At 41.9% G+C, this 24,053-nt stretch overlaps 1 protein-coding gene across 1 annotated transcript in view; it reads left to right on the top strand.

The window, feature by feature from the left end:
* LOC124550770 overlaps positions 1 to 24,053 on the top strand; it is a 99,014-nt gene that overhangs the window by 38,510 nt on the left and 36,451 nt on the right. The window contains exons 3-5 of the mRNA XM_047125494.1: positions 6,666 to 6,873; positions 11,947 to 12,230; positions 23,269 to 23,464. Of these exons, the coding sequence (XP_046981450.1) occupies positions 6,666 to 6,873; positions 11,947 to 12,230; positions 23,269 to 23,464 (688 nt within the window). The remainder of the gene's footprint in view (positions 1 to 6,665; positions 6,874 to 11,946; positions 12,231 to 23,268; positions 23,465 to 24,053) is intronic.

The following is a 24,053-nucleotide window of genomic DNA, read 5'->3' on the forward strand; positions in this document are numbered from 1 at the left end:
TAGAGGAGATTAGAAATGGCTGCACGCACCATGACATTCCCATGGCACACAGTCAGCTCTGTTATAAAAAAATTTTTGCTGTCCTTTGGTTCGTTTTTATGACTTTTTAGTCCTATTAGTTGGCTTTACAGTTGCTTATCTTTAGTTTATTCAGGGAGTTTAGTAATTGTTTGCTGTTGTTTTGGCACAAATATTTTGTTTACAGCAACGTAATAGTGTGCGCGGGTTTCTTAATGTGTGCGCGGGTTACTTAATGTGTGCGCGGGTTACTTAATGTGTGCGCGGGTTTCTTAATGTGCGCGCAGGTTTCTTAATGTGTGCGCGGGTTTCTTAATGTGTGCGCGGGGTTCTTATTCTACTTCAAAGCAATGGGAAACATCGTGCTAAACAACATAAATTTTATGGGAATCAGTTCACCAAACGGATTAACTCAGCTAATACTGAAATACAACATGATACAACACTTGAATCAGCTTAAACTATTCCAAGTGCTTTGAAGCTAAAACTGAAATATTTGGACAATGGGCCTGACAGTATTCATGCTGATAAAATAAAAACACCAAATGTTGATTCAGTTTGTGTTATTGTGGAACTCTCTGCTCTCTCTGAGCTAATAAAGCAAGCTTCACAGTGTAAGGAGTGTGGCAGTAGTGTGGTGTGAAGGTAGCTGAGGAGATACGTGCTAGAAGAGGTTGTACATCTAAATTAAGAATTGTTTGTGATTTTGTGAGTCAAGCGAGTGTGGTTATACTTGTGGCGTAACTAAACATAGTGTATAACAGATATATTAAACTTGCTTATGCTATGAGGTGTACAGGCAAAGGGTACAGAAGCGCACAAATTTTCTGTGCTCTTATGGACTTACCTCCCCCTACAATGTTTGACAGGTACAATAAATAAAATTATTCTACAGACTTTAGAAGAAGTAGCAAATGATAGTATGAAAAATATTGTTCAGGAAAGTATAGGCATGAATGACAGGGATACATGTATGTCTGCAGACCTGAATGAATCCTGACAACGAAGAGTCATTGGTCATGGCTGCAGTAGTGGAACTGGAAATCGTGAATTTTTGATTAATTTTAGTGGTTATTGTAGAGGGATGGAATCTGAAAGTGTTGTGAAGATATTTCACAGGTCACTGGAGAAATGTGGTTGGATGTATATACCTTACCTAGGACATGGAGACTCAAGAGTGTACCAAAAAGTTTGTGACTCCAAACCTTATGGTGACACAAAAATTGAAAAAATTGAATGTGTTGGACAACTCCAGAAAAGGTTAGGTAGAAGATTGAGGAATTTGAAGGGAAAGAAATTAGCTGATGGTAAGAGCATTAGTGGATGTGGTGGCTTATAGGTGAAGAAATAGACAGGTTGCAATATTATTATGTACAAGACATAAGACAAAATAAAAATGACCTTGAGAGAATGAAAAAGGCAGTATGGGCTACCTTCTTTCATAAATCCTCCACAGATGACAAACCATATCGTGTACGCTGCCCACCTGGCACTGATTCGTGGCTACCAGAGGGCTGTTACTCAAGGTAAGACCTACAATTTTAAACAGTCTTTGCCATTTGCTATAATGGAAGCTATAAAACCTATGTATAGGGTTCTTAGTGACACAAGATTATTAGAGAAATGCTTACATTGTAGGACCCAAAATCCAAATGAAAGTATCAACAATTGTATATGGCGACGGATACCAAAAACTATTTTAGTAGGACTAAATACTTTGAAAATAGGTGTGCTAGATGCTGTGCTATGTTTCAATGACAGTGAAGTGTCAAGACTTAATGTTATGGAGCTGATGGGAGTGCCTGGTGGACTAAATACGCACAGAACTCTAATAACCATTGACCGAAGGAGACTCTTCGAAGCAGAAAAATCAGTGTTGGAAGCCACCAAAGAAGCAAGAAAAAGAAGAAGAAATGTGAAAAAGAGAAGGGAGGAAGAACAACACATAAAACAAGATGAATATGGACCTGGGTTGTATTAGTGCCATGCAGGCTGAATAGAAAAAGCAAGTATTAACTTTAACTTGAATTTTCCAAAAGTTAAATTGTTTCGTGTTTTCGCACACTTTGGCTAAAAACTATTAAAAATAGAGTGCTGAAATTTTTTATACTGCCTTAAAACATGCTTAACTAAAAAGTAGATTATTCTTGGGACTTAACTTTGAAAATAAAATGCTTTTTTTTTTTTTTTTTTAAGAAAAACCTTGAATTCATTTCCAGAATTTTTGATAATCATATTTGAAATTTTTTGTGCCACAAATTATGACAGCACCATCTTTTCGATAGTCTGCTTTAAAGATAATAGAGTAAAGAACTTACACGAAAAAAACTGTCTACTTTGTTTGTATTTTTAGTAATGTGTACCTATGATGTACATAAATAATTAGCATACTTTATTTCATTTGCAACAAAAAAATACAGTTAAAAAATGTGTGAGAGTTAAAGCTGTAGTTCATACATAAAAATGTTCTCAAAAGATGTCTTAAAAATTGTAAGCATTATATGGGCTTACAAATCTTATGTTTTGAGATACACTATTCAGAAAACTAACAATTTTTTCAAGGTTTCCCCTGGTATTCACAGACCAGTCCCCTTAAGGGTTGATGGTAATGTTAGATTGTGACGCAGACCCCACTAAGTCATGGGCCCAAGTTGTCACCAAGGCACTGTCCAAACTAGTGGTAGCTCCATAATGGTGCGAGCTGTTTTTAAATGGAAAGGACTGAGTCCTCTGGTCCAGCTGAACCGATCAATGACTGGAAATGATGATCTACTTGCCCAGACCATTTGCAGCCAGTCATGGATTTCATTTTGCCAAATAACGATGTGATGTCACCGGTGCAAAATTATTTGTGACTGGTTTGAAGAACTTTCTGGTCAATTCAGCGAATGATTTGGCCATCCAGATCCCCCAACATAAATCAGTTCATGTAAATCATCTTGCACCGGGAACACTTTCGCAATTGTGGACAGCTGTACAGGCATCATGGCTCAGTATTTCTGCAGGGAACTTAAATGACTTGTTGAGTCCATGCCATGTCGAGTTGCTGCACTTCATCAGGCAAAAGGAGTTCCAACATGATTTTAAAAGGAATCACATAGTTTTGTCACCTATGTGAAAAAGTATTTTTAAGTTTGTGAAATATAAATGTTGCTATAGGGGATCAGGAAAAAAGTGGCCTTCGGAGAAAAAGGAAGTCGTCATTTGAATACAAATATCTCGCTTGGTAAGCCAGTACTAAGAAAAGTAGAAATCTGGGTGGGCAATATGAAAGGAAAGAACTTAAAACAGTTCTACGGAAAAGAAAGAGAAAATATGTGAAGACGAAGATGAGAAGAGAGAAAAATTCAACAGAAAACTGAAAGACCTAAATCAAAATGAGGCCTCTAGAGCAGAAGACAGTCATCAAAATGATTGAAATCCTTGGGAGACAAAGCTATTCCAGCTGGTATACAGTGTATATATCACAGCCAACAAACCCTCAGACTTTAAAAAGAATGAAATAATTAGCATTCCAAAGAAGCAGGTGTGAATATTGCAGAAGCATCAGTTTAGTATTGAGTGTTGCAAAATAATAATACAGATTGAAACTTCCTGGCAGATCAAAACTGTGTGCCAGACCGAGACTCGAACTAGGGACCTTTGCCTTTTGCGGGCAACTGCTCTACCATCTGAGCTACCCAAGCGTGACTCACAACCCATCCTTATAGCCTCAGTTCTGCCAGTACCTCGTCTCCTACCTTCCAGACTTCACAGAAGCTCTTCTGCAAACCTTGCAGAACTAGCATACAGTTTGAACCTGCCAGGAAGTTTCATATCAGCGTACACGCTACTGCAGAGTGAAAATATCATTCTGGAAATGTCCTCCAGGCTGTGGCTAAGCCATGTTTCCGCAATACCCTTTCTTCCAGGAGTGCCAGTTCTGCAAGGTTAGCAGGAGAGCTTCTGTAAAGTTTGGAAGGTAGGAGGCGAGGTACTGGCAGAAGTAAGGCTGTGAGGACGGGGCGTGAGTCGTGCGTGGGTAGCTCAGATGGTAGAGCAGTTACCCGCAAAAGTCAAAGGCCCCGACTTCGAGTCTTGGTCTGGCACACAGTTTTAATCTGCCAGGAAGTTTCATATCGGTGTACTCTTCGCTGCAGAATGAAAATCTCATTCCAATAATACACATTATTTATAGAAGGATGAAAAGACTGGTGGGAGATGACATCAAGGAAGATCAGTTTGAGTCTGAAGAAATGTTACAATATGTGAGGCAATAACAACTTAGAAAAAAAAATTAAAGAAAGACAAACCTACACTTTCGCATTTGTAGATTCAGTGAAAGCTTTTTACAATGTTGACAGGAATGCACTCATCGACATTGTGAAGGTGATAGGAATACAGGGAGTGAAACATTATCTAAGATAAATTTTCCACCATTGGGGATAAAACTGGATAGGAAATACAAGTATATTACATTGTTGAGACCTGAAATGGCAGCCACTTCATGTAACTATCATATTAAGACGTCACCAGTGTCTTACTAAGGATAAACTGGAAAGTATCTCAGTAATTGTTGTCTGCAATTCGTCTGTATGTTGGGTTTGGCTTCATGCTCTTGCTAACCTTAAAATGGCACCATTTTCTTTGTTTATGGTAGTTTTAAGCAGTATGAGAGCAATTAGTTTTGTGTTGCAAAATATACATGACTGCCCTACTGTTTCTTTGGCACCAAAAGACATCGTCCGTCTCCCCCCCCCCCCCCCCCCCCCCCTCCCCCCCACACACACATATCCACCCACCCAAACCTTAACACACTCCACTATATTGCAGGTGTATTAGCAGCAGAAATCCATTTGTAGCCAAATGAGCTGGGCTTGCAAAGAATAGGATATGCGTTCACATTCAATATTTATGCCATTATATAGATTAAATGTTTCTTAAAACTGCTGCAAAAAGTCCTCTTTTGTTTTGTTCTTCAGTTTTTATTATTTCATTAACCAGTTTCGAACTGCCTAACAATTCATCATCAGATGGTACATATTATTGATTGTTCACAGCAATGTGGGAGTTGTGTAGAGTTACTAGTAACCATTGGGTAGTTATTGGTGCCCACAGTATTCTGGAAAACATAATAAATGTTTTCAGTGAAGTTACATTTACTGCACATCACACACTTAGCCACACGTAACATGTTTTACATGCTTTACACAGTGTAAGTAAACCAAGAAGTTTTTTACATTTTGTAAAGCGTTGTGCTGATCCTGAATGATTGATTAGTGACTATTGGTGAAGCAACAAACAATATACACGTTAGTCATAAGAACCACAAAGGTAGTAGTCCATAGCAGGCACAACTACCGTAGAGTGTGTGTGTGTGATGGATCCCAAAATATCTCCGTGAAGAGCACAAGAGGAATTAAGAAATTGTCAGCATCTGCTGAACTGTCATGCTAACAAAGGTGAAACATTTTGGAAATGAGCCGCCACTGAAGATGAAATTTCAAATCAGAGTGTAAATGCTAGATTAAGGCCTGAAATTATCTGAAGTTTCTGTCGAAGAGGAAATTAAAGTTTCAACATTCTGGAGCAAAAATGGTGCTCTCAGGGTAGTCACCCTCCTTTTTACAAGGACCAACTCTGAAACATTGCTAGAGAAAAAGGGTCAGCAAGAATAGATATACATAAGTTATATGCCTTACAAATACGAACCAAACACAGGTCAAAATTTTGATTGTCAAAGTATCTTCTTCCTTTTGCGTGGCAACTTACTGCTGTCCACACTGTCTATAACTACATAATCTTCATTTACAGAAGAGGGGCCATTCTGCATATAGTCCCCATCTCACTCCATCGGATTAGCATTTGTTTATTCTGCCCAAAGACGGCTGTCGATTCACATATGATTGGGAGGTGAAGGAAGCAGTGTTTATCTTCTACGCAACAGAGACATTCTTTTCTGTATATGGGTAAGCTTGTGCAACTGTGGACCATGTGCATTGAAAAACTAGGGTGGCTATACTGAGAAATGATGGCATTGTAAATTTTTTGCTATTCTCGTAATAAACATGAAAATTTAGTGCAGATGATTGTGGGCTTGTAATAAAAAAGTAAATTCATGCAATAAAAAGGGTTGAAAAACAGTTGGTTGGCTAAGCAAGTTAGAAAGTAAGGACAAAGGGCTTTTTGCATGACTAGTGCAGAACACTAGGGTAAAAGGAAGTACTGCACATCAACAGAAAAGTTGCATTCGAATGCATGTTAGGCCAGGTATAGTGGGGAAGGAACAAGTTTTGCAGAAGTGAGACCTTTAAACTTCCCATTACTGTTGCAGAATACATGCAGGAGCTGTACAGATGGTGATTACTGGGGCTCCTGTGACTATTTACATTACTCACCATTGCAACTCCTGCAGCCTGCCTTGCTGCGAGAACGTTTCCAGGTAAAGTCTTGTTCTAGGATTAACAGATGAAAGAGTCTGTCTTACTGTAGATGCACAGAGGGACAGATGAGAGTAGCTGGCAGAAATATTGTTGACTTGTGGAACTAACTTTTCCAGTTAGGAGCAGAGTGCTGGATCATCCGTTGTAAGATTTCTGCCTGCAGTGAATTATTGATCATTATAAATCAGTTGTTTTGAGACCCCATTTATTATTTGTTGTCTCTAGATACTAAACTGGTTGAGAAACCTACAGAGGCAGGTGGGAAGACAAACAGTGGTAGCGAATCGCAACCTGCACAAGTGGAGGATGGAGAAAAGGCCAAGTCACAAGGCCAGCAGAAGGGTCTGGGATCGGATCCAACAGTGAGTCGGCAGAACGCTCTAGAACGCCTACGCAGGATGGAGTGGCAGCGGAACAAGACAGAGACTGTCAGGTTAGTGATTTCTTCATTTCTTGAGATACCTGTTGAGAGGAATCGGGCATTCTGCTTTATCACATTGACATTAGTAGCCTGCCTTTGTTGTAATGCCCAGTTACGAAGTGATTTAATGTAAAATATGTGTAATTGTTTCAAAAGCAAATTTCACTTGAGAAAAGTATAACATTATGAGACAGATTTGCTGAGCTGTACATACCTTGTGGTGAAATTGCAGCACACCTCGTCCCCAGTAGAGATTAAATTTGCATGTAAGAAATAGCATGTGGCTATAAAAGTAGAATGCTATTCCCTTCTTTGTGTTATCATAGTTGGCATGTCACTTTCACACCATTTGTTTGGAGAAAGAGAACATACAAGCAGCTTAGCAGTTTCTTGCCCCACCAGAACAGTATACTAAAGTCGTAATAGTTCTACCAACAGGACATATTCAACGGCCCCAGCACAGAAGTAAGCATGCAGATCTTGAGTTTGTAGTTATTGATGACAGCCTTTTATCTCACCTAAATAATGAAGGTCATAGTTTATAGGGATGACATTTATTTTCATTATAACTATATTCAGTAAGAGAAAAGACGAAATTGACTTCTACATTATATCATAGTCACGTATATGCCTGTCAGGATCATACAGTAAACCATTGGCCAGTTTCATTAGCCAAAATTCAATCCACTTTGTAAGTAAAAGTATGTTTTACATGAAACCAACAGAGAGTAAGTCCGATTCATTAGGCAGTTTAGAATCTGTTGTGGAACACTTCCACTGCAGTGCAAGGTGTTAGAGTAAGCATTATAATTAGTCCAGTTTGCACAGTATGACCTCTGTCTATGACAGCCAGAGCCAACACTGTTAACCAAAACAATATATTGATCACTGTGCACTTCACTGATGACATTGCAATTGACTCAGACTAGCCTTGGACTGGATTATGCATCAGATTTTGTGTGGTTTCATCACAGAGCATTCCTGATAGCTAGTGCCCTATTGGGTAGTGGCACCAGAATGGTCGACAGTAATGTTACACCAGTTATTTGGTTTCCATAGTGATGTCTGGTGACAACACTATAGTAAATGTGTCACATTACAAATTACACATTCCTGAACTCTTGTATGCTTTACTCGCAGATGACCAACCTTAACCACTTGTGTTCTAATGCCACATCTCATCGTAATCATAACTGTCTGGTTGGTGTGAACGACTTCATTGGGCAGTCGTTCTTTAATTGAGAGTTCTCCTCAGTACATGAACTGTTTATAGAAAGTTAACCATAAATTGACGGTATAAATGTGCCATGGTAAAGTATGGAGAGGTAGTTCAGAATATACTTGAAGAGTAATTTAGTTACTATTAATAAACTAAAATAATTGAGTTAGTTTGCAGACAAGAGCATAACCCCATCTAGCTTTCACTAAAGCAGCCAATTGGAGCAAAGTACAATATCTAATCGCTTGAACTCTCTTGGTGGCACTTTCAACAAGGTTTCTAAATGCCTGTAGAGGAATGACAACTGATTCTTCCTGAAAAGACAAAACCACTGAAGGTAGTGACTCAGGAAATTGGGGTCCGGAGTGAAGTTGATGTTTTAACTCGGTTCAAATATGTTCCGTCGGGTGCAGGTTGGGATTCAGATAGGCCAGTCCTTTCATTGCCAAACCGTCGCCTCACAGATGCTGTTTTATGACGTGGTTTATCATTATGCTGACGATGGCAGGTAATGTTCTCCTGGAATTCACCATTCTTAGGCTCTGCCATCAGATTTCCGCAGGGTGTAGCATGTTTGTTCACTCCAAATCACTCGATTGCAGCCACCCACTGTGCAGTGGCGTCGCTCTGTATGCCACGTCACTTTGAGCCTTGACTGTAGAAATAGCTGGCTTTTGAGGAGCTGCATTGTAGCCCGTACTCTTTTTAACTCCCTATGTGGTCATTGCGCAAGCTGGACTATTGGTAGCACTTCGGAATTCACGAGTAATTCTTTCCAATGACTTTGTGTGATATTTACAATCAATCTTTGGAATTCACAGTCCCTGTCTGTCAATACATGAGGCCTGCCTGTTTTCAGTTTAGTGTGGGTTCCCTTTTAACCTTCCACAACCTGTATCTCTCTCCTTGCCAAGAAAGGAACTATTAGTTCAGAAACTTAGCATAGTGTTGTGTATTTTAGTGTGTGTCTGTCGGCAGTACGTACATTTTGCCTCCTGAAGGTTTCTCCTGGGCATAAATTTAATCTATAATGTTACAATTATAAAACACTACATTTGTATGGTTGGGATTTATTAGATTGATATTGTCACATTAAACTGTAGATGGTGATACTATTTGATATTTACTTAATTTCAGGAAAGCTTTCTGATCATAAAAAGACCATCTCCTCACCTCACGCTCCCATCCGCACAAATATACCTTGTAAAAAGTATCCCTTAAAGAATGCAACGTTTGAATGCACAATAACGCACAAAATTTATTGATGATATTAAGTAAATTACATGTTGTTGCAGTATGTGCTACCTGTGATTATGTACAAAATATAACTGTATAATGTCCTCCATGATTCTGTACACACATTCATGCTTTTGATAAAATTTTCTGTAGCTTCTCGGTTTACATGCCTCTCTAGTTCCGAAATTACATGATGAATTTCTGTCTTGAGCTCTAGAAGTAATTGCAGTTGGTTGGCATACACACGAGAGTTAGAGTACACCACAGAAAGAAATCACATAGTTGTCAGATCACAAGATCTGAGTGGCCAGTTCACGTCCCCGTTGTGAAAACTCATCTGACTTGGGAGTCTCTCTCTTAATGAGTCCATTCCTGCAATCGATGTGACAGTTCGTATGCTCTATCGAAACAGAACCTCTTGAGCATCCTTATGATCCCCTTAAGACCACAAAATTTCCCTTAAAACATTGCTGTACCATTCGCCATCCAGTTTTAATGTATTTCCGGTCCCATATTTGAATAAGTGCGCCCCTGTTATCCCTCGGCCCAAATACCACACCACAAAGTCACTTGTTTTCCAAATCCTGAAATTTTGCTTTGTCACAAAACCATTCAACTAAAAGTACATGATACCATTTAACATTATTTTCTTGATGAAAAAGTTGTCTACTATGTTTCTCAAGTACCCAATGCGCAGATGCTTGATGTTTATTGTGCTCATTTGGCTTCAGTTCTTGTCTGATTTGGATTTTGTGAGTCAATTCTTTCAGAATTCATTGCATCCTGGTTCTGGGAATATCCAGTTTTTGTGAATGTCGGAAATGGGTTTCAGTGGATTTACAGCTACATTATCACTCATAATGGCTACGTTTTCTACATATTGACTAACATGAGGTTGCCTGGGGGAGGGGGTGGTTAATGTCTATAACCAAAACAGTTTTCTCAGATTTAGTGATCAGTCTCATCACAGTCAACTTGTTTTGGGCATTATGTCAACCAAACATTTCACACAATGTGTGAACAGTCTGCACGGCATTCGCATCATTTGTGATAAGTTTTCACTATGACAACATGCTGTTTCATTGTGAAGCACTCTGTTACTAATTGCAAAGAAAATGGATGAAATTAGTGCAATGTTCAGTGCTACAAACTGAATAGAGCACAAATGGTGGCCATTTCAAAACTTGCCTTCTTTATGGGATACCGTACAGATGTATTGCTCCAATGCTAATTTCTAATCTAGTATTTCATCCATCAATCCTATGGTCAGATTGCTGCAGTTCTCCCATCCTTTTGCTAGCCAGCTCTGTTTTTCATTTTACCGTAAGTTCTACTTCCCACGTCATTATTGATCTGTTTCATGTATTCGTATCCAGACTGGCCCCTGCGATATTTCCTTCCACCGACCTTTCGAGTGTACTTTTCAAGAGTAACTCGTGTCATAATACAGGGTGTTCTGCAGTGACGTTCACAGCTTTGATCGCATATATTTCAGAAATGGGGATAGGCAGAAAGGTACAGTTTTCAGTATAGTGTTCACAACCACCTAAAATTTTGAATTATTGTTATTATTATTATTATTATTATTACTACTACTACTTTAATTTTTTGTTGACAAAAATGGCCACCACACCACACCGACGATTGGAGCTACCACCGACCACAGTTCACAGGATGCTACACTTGAGACTGAGGGAGCTGCTTCATGCCTATAAGGTGCAGCTACTGCATACGTTTCAGCCTGACAGTAGGTTGAAGGGCAAAACTTGTGCACTTTAAATTGATTCGCATGACAATGATCCGTACTATCTGAAAAATGTGGTGTTCACAGATGGAGGGAGCTTCTTCCATATGTCTGGAAAGGTAAACCAACAGTGTGAGGCTGTACACTTCTGATCACCCCTCCCCCTATCCCCCTTTTCAATCTGGAAATTGTATGTTACAGTCCAAAGATAAATGTCTGGTGTGATCTGCTTTGTGACTATGTGGTGTTTGACTGTTAATCTATAAATCTTGGAACAGTTTGCATTTCCATGGATCAAAAAACTGCAACCTGACATCAGGATGGTGTCCCTCCTCACTGGACCTTGTTCATTAGGAAGACTTTGGACGCATCTTTCCAGGTTGCTGACTGGCAGAGGTGGGCCCATTTCCTGGGCCCCAAGGTCTCCAGACACAACCTCCATTAGTTTTTTTTTTTCTCTGGAATTTTGTGGAAGTTGGTAACTACCAGACCCTTGTGCAATACCTGCAGGAACTGCGAGCTCGTATTAGAGTGACAATTGCGCACATTAATGAGGACGTGCTAGGCTGGACACATGGGAGGGTCTGGAATATCACTTAGACATTTTGTGTGCTATAGGTGGCACACAAATTGGACTCTGTCAGATGCTTACTAATACTTCAGATGTATGAGAACATTATGCTCAGAGCCACATCTTTCTACTATCCCCATTCTCCAAGAATACATTATGAAACTTGTAAAGATTGTTTTGGAACACCCTTTGTGTGCTCAGCTGGCCTATATCTTTTATTAATGATGTTCTTGGACAGTGGTTCTTCAATTCCCAGTTGTCTGCTTCTTTGGTATCTCGTTTCCTTCCTACCTCAACTTATTTGTAATCGCGCAGGACCCAAGTAGAGTTACACGCTTTACCACCGAAGCGAGACTTGGCTGCAGAGGAGGCAGACGCTGCTTCTGAGGATGCACGTGGCAAGTCCAAGGGCCGTAACCGGCGCCGCTGCCGTCAGCAGCAGCAGCAGCAGCAGCAGCAGCAACAGCAGCAGCAGGTGGGGGACAGGCCACAGCTGGTCGTGGCCTCGCAACCCCCTCCATTTCCTGGAGTCAGCTCTCGCTCAAGTGATGTTACTCCTTTCTGGCGAGCTTCCAAGTCCAGTCAGGAAGATGACAGAAGTATGTATGAAAAACTGTGGATATATATTTGTGTGTGTGTGTGTGTGTGTGTGTGTGTGTGTGTGTGTGTGTGTGTGTGTGCGTGTGTGTGTGTGTGCTTTGCGCGCACACTACTTGGCTGTGAACTGGCATAATTCTATATTGCTTTTAAATGACATTGCAAAATACATAAATGTGATAGGAATATAATTCTTGCACCATTTAAAAGCACAAAGTATGTATGTTATATAAACACCGATCTTTTTAATAGACAAGTTAATTATAAAAAGAAAACATGAAAGTTATGAAACCATGAGTTTTATGTGTTCTATAGAGTAGCCTGCAGTCACAAAAAAATTTAGGAATATTTAAAAGTTGATATCGAAGGTAGGCAATGAAAACCTCGTAAATCCATTCGTTAAATTTTACAGCAGAAGCAAAAATGGTTTCTTGAAAAATATATATAAAAAGTGACAATGTTGCTTCATGTGTAACTATATAGTACAAACCTAGTTATTGACAGGTTTGAGAAATCAATGCACTTTCTAATCTCTCTTTAGTAATGGACTTACTGGTTGCTGGAATTAGAGGTTTGCACAGACAGGCGGAGGTGAGTTTTCATTGCCTTCCATCGTGAGAAATTTTTGAATGCTAATCCTGGAAGCACTGTGGAATGCGAAGGGCAATCGCCAGTAAAGTACTAAACAGGTTGCACCTTGGCAATTTAATCACAAATGCTAACTGTAATAATGAAGTTGTTCGCCAGTAGTCACTGGCTTTTGACAATTTGATGGCTCAAATATGCAAAGTAATGTTGGAAAATTAGTATGTTTCGTGTCATTTTACTGCAGACCATTTATGCCATACAGAGTTTCTTTTTAAGTTGTCTTTGCATTTCATTTGTTGTCATAATGCTACCAGCATACAGTCACAATTCCGATTATAAAGTCTTCAAATGATGTTTTACATTTGAAAATGGCTGTGTAATTCGTTGAAATTGGTAATGTAACACCTTTTTGTAAAGTATATATATATTATGTACTGTCACTATGGCTTCACTATTGTAGTGTCAATTGACATTTCAATAATTTAGTCTCATTGTCAAGTGCTGTATTTATGTATGTATTTTTTGTACATTACACAAACAATGTGAGAGAGTTTGCGTGTGTACGGGGTTTTCAACATAACTGAGGAGGCACCGTACCGGATAACCTCAAAAAGATGACTACACATAAAGAGATGGAGAACAACATTATGCAAACACCACACAAATGGCTTATGTAAATATTTGCACTTGATAACAAGAAAAAATTCTCAAAACTCACTGTGCAGAGGATGAAGAATTACGTAATTGGTAAAGTATTTCATTATTTAAATAACGAATGACAGCTGCAGGCTTTCCAAAAATGTCAATATAAAATATGAAATGGTGTCGAACAGACAGTTACCAGTTTCCGTTACATCGGTAGTTTTTATTAGTTGCTGACGAAAGTATTTTGATGCATATTATGTGCACATACAGAAAGTGGAAAAATACAATGGGGTGCCCTATATGTAACAACAATCACGAAAAATAATGATAGCAGGTCACTACAAGTTATGCCCATGTTGCTCGTCCTTTCATTCCATGTCCTAATGTAGAATAGATAAAAACTACACCAGGGTAAAAATTGTTGTGGCTTCTGCAATGTATCCTGCTGTGACACAACGATTGTGTGGCTGATATAAGTTCACAAGTCTGAAAATTAAACACACATATGTAATCATCATCATGGCGCGAACTCCCATGAGATAAACACAGATGATAAGCTCACCATAAGTGTCTTGAGCATAGCAAGCTTCCATATGGAATGCAGCACATGATTTTACTATGTTCTGAAAAAAGAATCTCAAAACATGCTGTACTCTCATGTATGACTGACACACTACTAACTTGCTAACGTAACATTGCTCCATTTGCCTGGTAACCCATTCTGCCACTAGAGGGCGTGAACATAACATAGAAACACAAGAAATAAAGCATGACCTATATAATGTCCAATAATGGGCACTAGCTGGCGCCACTAGTCTCTAGTTGAAATTGTTAAACACAAATCACATTGGTATACAGGCAAAACACTGGTATACGTTGTTTACAGCTTTAAAATTAGGTAGAAAAGAATAGTCGATAAGGTATGATAACAAAGAAATGAAGTTTCGTCTCAATATAGCATCTAACAACCAAAATATTGTTGTACACATTACAAAATGCCATGCTTCATGGGAAGTTTGGGATTGGCATTTTGCAAGAATCCTTGGCAATTTTTACCCTAGTGTAGTATTTATCTATTCTGCATTAGGACTTGGAATGAACAGTTGGACAACCATGGACACAGCCTGTAGTGACTTGATCATGCCACCTTTTCCTCGGTTACTTGGTGTCATTATTTTTGTAATTGTTGGCAGATGTATGGTCACAATTCCTATTATATATTCTTCAACTGATGTTTTACATTTGAAAATGACGACATAGTTCGTTGAAATTGGAAATGTAACCCCTTTTTGTAAAGAAAAATTTTATGTACTCAGGCTTCACTATTGTAGTTTCGGATAAACAATTAACTTATATTATCGTCACACTCCTGTACGACAAGTGTGTTAGATTATAAATTCTTGAAACGTGTTTTGCTCAGCATGAAAAATACGTAATTGACACTGCGCTTAAACCAAAAACATCTGAGCAACGCAAAGTGAATGAAGGTGTCAACTAGTGCTATAAGCGGCCAAAAGACATAACACGCTAAATATGGTTTGACAGAGGTGCGACATGATTACAACAATCACAAAACTGCGCATGCACTGTAGAGAGAGTTTGAAAATGGTTGTAATTGGTCATGATATCTTTATTTAAATGAACCTAATTATTTCCATCAGCCACCATGCAGAGTAGAGTTTTGCAACGACAGGAGACACGGCACGAATTGTTCAAACTTCTACATGTTTACCGCTTTAAATATGTTGAGTAGAGCACTCTGGTGTCAAGAAACTTAACCATGTAATGTTTGTAAAAACACTACTTAACCACCAGCATATTTTTACGTCAGTTTTTTCTCCATGAACATTTTTTCATAGAGCGAAAATTACATGAAAATTATAAACACGTTGACACAAAATCGGATACGGTACAGAATCGTGAGCAATACGAAATAACGCAAACAGCAGGAAAATGTTATTTCTGGGAACATAAAAGTGGCTTATACTGTATTCATTTTACTGACAACTGAAACACTGATGTGGGTGGTTCATACTTATACTTTCATCTGGGGAGTATGAATTTTCTGTGATCTTCCATTTGCGATTCTTAATCTCTGTATGAAATATCCAAAACCTCTCCCTCTGTCACCTACCTACACACCACTTCTTCTTTCGTAAACACCTGTGAATAAACTGCAAGTGATTCTCTTCTGTTTCTTTCAATTGCTGCCAGGTTAACAAAATGGGTAAATGCAGCCCTCTGGTAGTGGAACCTACCTCCACATTACGTGCTGAAATTGTGTCCTTGATATGTCAAATGACCTTCAGGCAGCTAGTTGACACTTGGCCACCCTTATGGGATAGAGTGCTGTCGGAAACACCATGTTGTGGGCACCCGTACAGCACCATGCTCAGTTTTAAAGAAATGTACTTCTTTAACCATAATATGCTGAAATTATCAGATTCAGTTCAGAAAATTTTTAGATTTTTTTAAGATTAGTTTTAAATGTTCTAATAATTTATGCAGTGTTCTGTAACAAAAAAATATTATGTTTTAGAAGGATTTCAAATGTTCTGGATGTGAAAATACTTATTACTGTGTTGTATAGATTTGTCTTCTGAAGTGTAAAAAGCAGTATTTGGCAGTTACCTTGGTGACCAATTAGTTTACATTTGAGTGAGCATTTCAGTGATAAATTAAAATTTGTTCTGTATATTTGTTACTTTCCAGTAGTCGACATCTGAATATCAGAATATTTGTGCAGACTTAAGTGAAAATGCCTAGTGACACCCCCAATTAGAGTTGAGTAAGTCCCAAGTTGTGTTCATCTCATCCCATGGCATTCTATACAAGATCAATAGGCTGGAAATGTCATTAAGTAGTACATGTACCCAAAGGCATCTTTACAAAATGACCAGAAACATGCTGCTGTTGAGCAGTTATAGTTGTGGTATCAAGTGGTGATAATTCAGTATTATTTTGGAAGGAGAGCAATCTGTTTGTGATAAAGCTAGCAAGGTGGCCTGAATCTTTACACAAGTGTGAAACACCTGGTAGTAGTGTACTAACATTGAATTACACCTTCATACTTCATTGACCACATTACAAAATTTTGCGCACGACATTTGACAGTTTTTACTGTCTGTTTGCACCTGTTGAGGGGAAGAAAGGGTAGTGGAAAGGTTAGTGCTTGTGCATAGATTTGTAGTAAATTGAGACTATTACACTTGTATGAATAACTTGTTTCACATGTTTCGCATGTTTCCATGCGAGGGCTCCCAGACCTTCGTCCCCAATTCTTTTGACCCTGTCAGTGATAGCTTCTTTCCAAACTTGGCGTCTATGGTACTGTACTGCTCTAGAGCACATCATGATGCACACATCACTCAGTGCTGCATTTCTGTCACACGGTCTGGTGGTTAGAATAGGCCCGAGGTATTCCTGCCTGTCGTAAGAGGCGACTAAAAGGAGTCTCACATGTTTCGGCCTTTCTGTGATGGTCTCGTGTAGGGTTTGACCTCCGTTTTTCAGAATTTTCCAGATGAGCAAGCCAATTGGGGAAGGGCGCTTTACACGGTGCATCGTGTCCATTGTGCATTGAGATCTTCAGCCCACTTTCTCGTTGTAACATTCCAATCCCACCCATTCTCCATCTCTTGGGCGAGGACATCTTCGTGGGTGCATTTTCCACAATGCACTACGCAGTGTCACTTTCTGTGCCGACGATGACCGTGGACTTCTTTACAGCCCATATCCAACACGGTAGCCAGTCCATTGTGGTGGGGCCACCATTTACCCTGTTGGTTGTAGCCCCCTGACAACACAGGGGTCGCTCTGCTGATGGCTGTGTCATTAACTCCCTACGTATGCTGAGGGGTAGATGCCCGTCGCCCTGAGGCATCGGGACTCCCGGCAATGGCCATCCTGCCAGGTGGCCTTTGCTGCAGCTGGGTGGCGCCTGTGGGGAGGTCCCCTGGGTGGAGAGGGTGGCGTCAGGGCAGATGACACGCCATGAAGCGTAGTACGTCATCTCTTGCTGGTGGTCCGCCGCCAGCAGTCTCTAAGTGGGAAAAGTCTAACTACAGTGATAAGAAATATGACCCCAAGTCATTCCCCTCCCTGGCCACACCATGGGAAGAACGCCAGGCTAAGGATGGAAGTGAAGCTTATTCGCCCCTGTACCTCGTATGTACGGGAGTTGATGGGGAACCTTTCATGTCCATGAAGCGTCAGTTTTTTGTGGAGCATTTGGTGGACAAGTTTGGGGAGGTGGAGGGCTAGTCCAAAATTAGGTCAGAGTCGGTCTTCATCAAAACAGCATCATCTGCCTAGTCACGGGCATTACTCGCTTGTGACAAGTTGGGGGATGTTTGTTGCCATCATGGCCCATAAAAGCTTGCATATGGTCCAGGGTATTATATTCCAGAGGGATCTTCTTTTGCAGCCTGACGAAGAGCTACGCACCAATTTAGAGTGGGCGAGGTGTTTATTTTGTCCTGCGCGTCTGTTGGGGTCCGAAGGATAACCAGGTTGCCACCGATGCCTTCATGTTGGCCTTCGAGGGTGACACATCGCCCGAGAAAGTCGAGGTGATGGAGTACTGCTGTAACGTCAAGCCATATATCCCTCCCCTGATGCAGTACTTTAAGTGCTGGAAGTTTAGCAATATGGCTTCCCGCTGTACTTCCAGCCCCACCTGTCGTGATAGTGGACGTCCATCGCATCTCGATGCTCCATGTGTCCCACCTCCCATCTGTGTCAACTGTGGAAAGCATCATTCACCTTGCTTGCCAGACTGCAGGATTGTACAGAAAGAGAGGAAAGTCATGGAATATAAGACCCTGGACCAACTGATCTACACTGAGGCTAAGAGAAAATTTGAGCGCCTACATCCTGTGGCTATGACCTGCTCATATGCCACTGCTACGAGAACAGTTGTAGCCCCATCAGTTCCTTGAATTCCTGTTGCCTCTTAGAACTGGGAGACTACACCTGCCCCCTTGATGGTGGCTGGCACTTCCCTCCCTGTTGCTCCTGCACCACCTACTTCAGGAGCAACACCCCCCCCCCCCCCCTTGATGGTGGCTGGCACTTCCCTCCCTGTTGCTCCTGCACCACCTACTTCAGGAGCAACACCCCCCCCCCCCCCCCCAACCATCGGGGATTTCAGTCCGCACTTCCGTGTCAGAGAAGCATATGGCTTCTCCGCTCCTTTCGCTAGGAAGGGGTCCCTTCGGTCCCTCCCTTCCCAGGTTTCTGCTAGTGTGAAAGATGACACCCGCCAGTGACTGAGGAGCCCAAAAGCAGCTGGTCATAAGGCTTCACACTCACACTCAGTCACAGAGATTGATTCAGTGAAGTCCTCCCAGCCAGGGAACAAGGAACTTCAGGTGGTACCTACACCACCCACCACCGCTACCTTAAAGCCTGAGGATGGGGTGGAGATTCTGGCGTCCGCTGAGGACCTGGATCTCGCTGGATCCTCGGACACAATAGATATGGACTGCTCAGGCATAAAGTCGGTGGCAGCAGGTAACCCTGAGACGTAAACTGCCTCACTGAATGTTCCACACCTCACGATGATGTCATCCTCCAGTGGAATTGCGGCTGTTTTTTCCACCGCCTGGTTGAGCTACAGCAACTCTTAAGCTAAGCTATACACCTGCTTTCTGCATTGCCCTCCAGGAAACCTGGCTCCTGGCAATACGGACCCCTGCCCTCCGTGGCTATAAGGGATATTATAGGAGCCGTAACAACTATAATCGAATGTCAGGTGGTGTTTGCGTTAATGTCCTAAACTCTGACTGTAGACCATATTTAAGCTCTTCAACCCCCTCTTGAAGCTCTGGCTATCAGAATATGGATGACGCAGGAAATTACTGTCTGCAATGTATATCTTCCTCCAGATGGCGCAGTACCCCTGAATGTATTAGCTGCACTGATTGATCAACTCCCTGAACCTTTCCTACTTTTGGGAGATTTTAACGCCCATAATCCTGTGCGGGGTGATACCGTGCTTACTGGCTGAGGCAGAGATGTCGAAACTTTACTGTCTCTGTTCGACCTTTGCCTCTTAAATACTGGGGCCACCACACATTTCAGTGTGGTTCGAGGTAGTTACTCGGCCATTGATTCATCAGTTTGCAGTCCAGGACTTCTCTCATCTATCAACTGGAGAGCACAGGACGACCATCTTCGTGTCACTGCCCCAGCGTCAGCCCCACGGACGCCTGCCCAGATGTGCTTTAAACAAGGCGAACTGGGAAACTGTCACCTCTGATGTCACTGTTGACTGTCCCAAACATGGTAACATCGGTGTGGTGGTTGAGCAGGTGACTACCACAATTGTTTCTGTGGAAGAAACTGCGATCCCCCTCTCTTTAGGGTGCCCTCGGCGAAAGACAGTCCCTTGGTGGTCACCGGAAGTCCCCGAGGCAATTACAGTGTGTCGGCAAGCTCGACAGCAACATAAGCAGCACCCTCTCCTAAAGTATCTGGTAGCCTTTAAGCAGCTCTGTGCCCGTGTATGCCAGCTTATAAAACGACAGAAACAGGAGTGTTGAGAGAGGTATGTGTCGACTATTGGGTGCCATACGTCACCTTCCCAAGTCTGTGCAAATAAGTCCTCTCATTCACTATATGCCACAGTGAACCGTATAACATCTCATTTAGGGAGTGAGAGCTCCTCAGCACCCTTGCACATTGCCCTGACACAGTTCCTGGGCCGAATCAGATCCACAGTCAGATGATTAAACATCTCTCGTCTGACTACAATCAACATCTCCTTGTCATCTTCAACCAGATATGGTGCTATGGCATCTTTCTGTTGCAATGGTGGTAGAGCACCATCATTTTGGTGCTCAAACCCAGTAAAAACCCACTTGATGTGGATAGCTATCGGCCCAACAGCCTCGCCAACATTCTTTGTAAGCTGCTAGAACATATGGTGTGTTGGTGTTTGGGTTGGGTCCTGGAGTCAACGTGGCCTACTGGCTCCATGGCAGGGCGCCTTCCGCTGATAATCTAGTGTCCCTTGAGTCTGCCATTCGAACAGCATTTTCCAGACACCAACACCTTTTTGCCATCTTTTTTGATCTACGCAAAATGTATGACACCACTTGGCGACGTCATATCCTTGCCACATTATACGGGTGGGGTCTCCGAGGCCCGTTCCAGATTTTTATCCAGAATTTCCTGTCCCTCCCTACTTTCCATGTCCAAGTTGATGCCTCCCATAGTTCCCCCCATATCCAGGGGAATGGTGTCCTGCAGGACTCTGTATTGTGTATAACTATTTTCAGTGGCCATTAATGTTCTAACAGCAGCTGTAGGACCGTCCGTCTCACCCTCTCTGTATGCAGACCACTTCTGCATTTCGCAGTGTTCCACCAGTACTGGTGTTGCTGAGTGGCACCTACAGGGAGCCATCCGCAAGCCACAATCATGGGCTCTAGCCCAAGGCTTCCAGATTTTTGCCCCCAAGTCGTGTGTCATGCACTTCTGTTGGTGTCGTACTGTTTATCCAGAACTAGAACTTTACTTTCATGACGATCCACTAACTGTATTGGAGACACTTTGTTTCTTAGGACTGGTTTTCGATGCCCGATTGACTTGACTTCCTCATCTTTGTCAGCTTAAGCGGAAGTGCTGGCAGCACCTCAGTGCCCTTCGCTGCCTGAGCAGCACCAACTGGGGTGCAGATCGCTCTACTATGCTGCAGCTCTACAAAGTTGTTGTTCAATCCCACCTGGACTATGGGAGTGTGGTTTATGGTTCAGCGGCACCCTCGGCGGTGCGTGTAAACCCAGTGCACCACTGTGGCATTCGTCTAGCGGCGGAAGCTTTTAGAATGAGTCCGGTGACCAGTGTCCTGGTAGAGGCCAGAGTCCCTCCATTACAGCCATTACAGATCCGACGTGCACAACTGCTCGCCAGTTATGTTGCACACATTCGTAGTTGTCCTGGGCATCCTAATTACTGTTTCCTTTTTCCACCTGCGGCAGTTCATCTCCCGCATCAGCGGCCCAGGTCAGGGCTAACGATTGAGATTCGCGTACGATCCCTTCTGTCTCAATTGGAGTCCTTCCCTTTACCACCTCCCATCCAGGTCCGTCCACATACACCTCCATGGTATACACCTAGGCTGCAGATTCGTTTGGACCTTTCGCATGACCCTAAGGACTCACTTACTCCTGCTGCTCTCCGCTGTCACTTCTCTCGATTCTTGACACCTTCCGGGGCTCTGAAGTGGTTTACACTGAGAGCTTGATGGCTGATGGTCATGTGGGCTTCACCTAGGTCCACAGAGGTCTTATTGAGCAGCATTCCTTGCCTGATGGCAGCAGTGTATTCACAGGCATCTCTGAATCTGACCTGCGTTCTGATTTGCACCGCAAGGTTTTTCGGGTTTGGGAGATGGAATGGCATAACAGTACTCACAGAAAACTGTGTCATTAAGGAGGCTACGAATGTGTGGAAGACTTCCATGTGGGCCTCTCGCAGGGAATCAGTTTTCCTCTGCCGGCTCCACATTGGCCACACTTTGGTGACCCACGGTTACCTCCTGCGCTGTGAAGACCCGCCTGAATGTCGATGCGGCGCCCGGTTGACAGTGGCCCATATTCTGGTGTACTGTCCTACTTTGACTCCCCAGTGACAAAATGTTGGGTTACTGGATTTGTTGCTTCTAATATTATCTGACAACGCCTCATCGGCTGATTTATTTTTATGTTTTGTTCGTGAGGGTGGGTTTTATCATTTGATCAAAGTTTTAGCGCATGTCCTTTGTCCCGCTGTGTCCTCCACCCTAGTGCTTCTAAGTTGGAGGTTTTAATGTGTTGCAGAGTGGCTGGCTTCTCCTTTTTTATTCTCATGGTCAGCCAGCCATGGTAATCTCCTTGTTGTTTTAATCTCTTCATCCCGTTTCTTGCATTTGTGTTGTTTTCTTGTCCTCTTTTGTCCATTTACATGTTTGTTGCCCTTCATCGTTGTTGTGGTTTTTCCTTTCATTCTGTTTTGCGTTGTCAGTCTTGTTTATTTTATTCTCACACTTGTGGCATTGTTTTATTCGGAACAAGGGACTGATGACCTCATAGTTTGGTCCCTTTCTCCCTCTTTTAATCCATCCAACCAACCAATCTGTCACATGCATTCGTTTCAGCAGATGGACAGTACCTGATTTGCCTGCAGAAAGGAGTGATCATCTTGGAAGATGTCCACTGAACATTCATGCTTCATCGTCATGGCATCCCAGCATATTGCGTATTTTTCCATCTACAACAAACATTGAGATAAGGTTGGCCACAAATGCTCCCAGATTTGAGGCGTTCACACTACTACTATTGGGCTGCTTTAGGAGTCTTGTTTAAAGAACTAGAATCTGAGGAAGATCTTGCTTTACAGCTTATGGGCTTGGGACTGCACTCCAGGTACTTATGACCAAGTGTATCAGAACATACTGCATTGATACAATATGGTAAAAATTATATCAAGTTCTTTGTGCAGTTGACTGCATAAGAAACATGGATCTTAATGTAAGAGTTAAAAGGTAAGCTTTTATTTTCCTTTTTCCCCGCAATGCCAGAATGGAAAGTTTCTAACATACTTTCCTATTTAAAGCTTTTAATTTAGTCCCCATTTAAACCCGATGAAACTGTGTTGAATGAATTCAAAAAGTTTTGTATGTGAGATTTGTAACGAAAGCATTTATGTATGTTTTTTTAGTATCTTCTGTCATGTGGATAGTTAATATTTAACTTGGTAGCCACTGGAGGTGAAGAATGCCTGAGGACTCCATCTAAAATAGGATTGTGGTTCTTCTTACAGCTCCCTTCCCCACGCGTGTCAACGTGTGGTTGCAGCGACCAGGAGTGGATTTGTTTCCAAAACAGCCAGTATCAGATAGTGAGCTGCAGAAGGCTGACGAATTGGCCAGCGCGACTGAAGAGAAGATGATTAAGATGGCTGTAGAGGCGAGCTTGAAAACTGCAGAAGAGGAAGGGACTATATTGCTGCCCCAACCGTTAGTAGTTTTTTCTTTCTGATATTGTGTTGTTTCTGCTGTTCGCGTTATGGTCTCACAGAGGAGGCAATGACACACAAGGCAATCCAAAATGAATATCATCTTGGTCTTCTACAGCTTCCAGCTGCTGGCTGGTTAGAATGTAAGCCCCTCCGATTTTTCCTGTCCTCCCTCTTTTTGTTTCTCTCCACGCTGTCTCACTCTTCTCCTCGCTTAATCAGACAGTGCTTCCCTCAACCAATTCATCTTCCTCTTGGTATGTTTCATCTTATTGTCATTTAATGAGCTTGTCTTGATATCCTGCCACCTCCCATTCTACACTCCTGGAAATTGAAATAAGAACACCGTGAATTCATTGTCCCAGGAAGGGGAAACTTTATTGACACATTCCTGGGGTCAGATACATCACATGATCACACTGACAGAACCACAGGCACATAGACATAGGCAACAGAGCATGCACAATGTCGGCACTAGTACAGTGTATATCCACCTTTTGCAGCAATGCAGGCTGCTATTCTCCCATGGAGACGATCGTAGAGATGCTGGATGTAGTCCTGTGGAATGGCTTGCCATGCCATTTCCACCT

The sequence above is a fragment of the Schistocerca americana genome, chromosome 9, assembly GCF_021461395.2.
Source record: "Schistocerca americana isolate TAMUIC-IGC-003095 chromosome 9, iqSchAmer2.1, whole genome shotgun sequence".
NCBI lineage: Eukaryota > Metazoa > Arthropoda > Insecta > Orthoptera > Acrididae > Schistocerca > Schistocerca americana.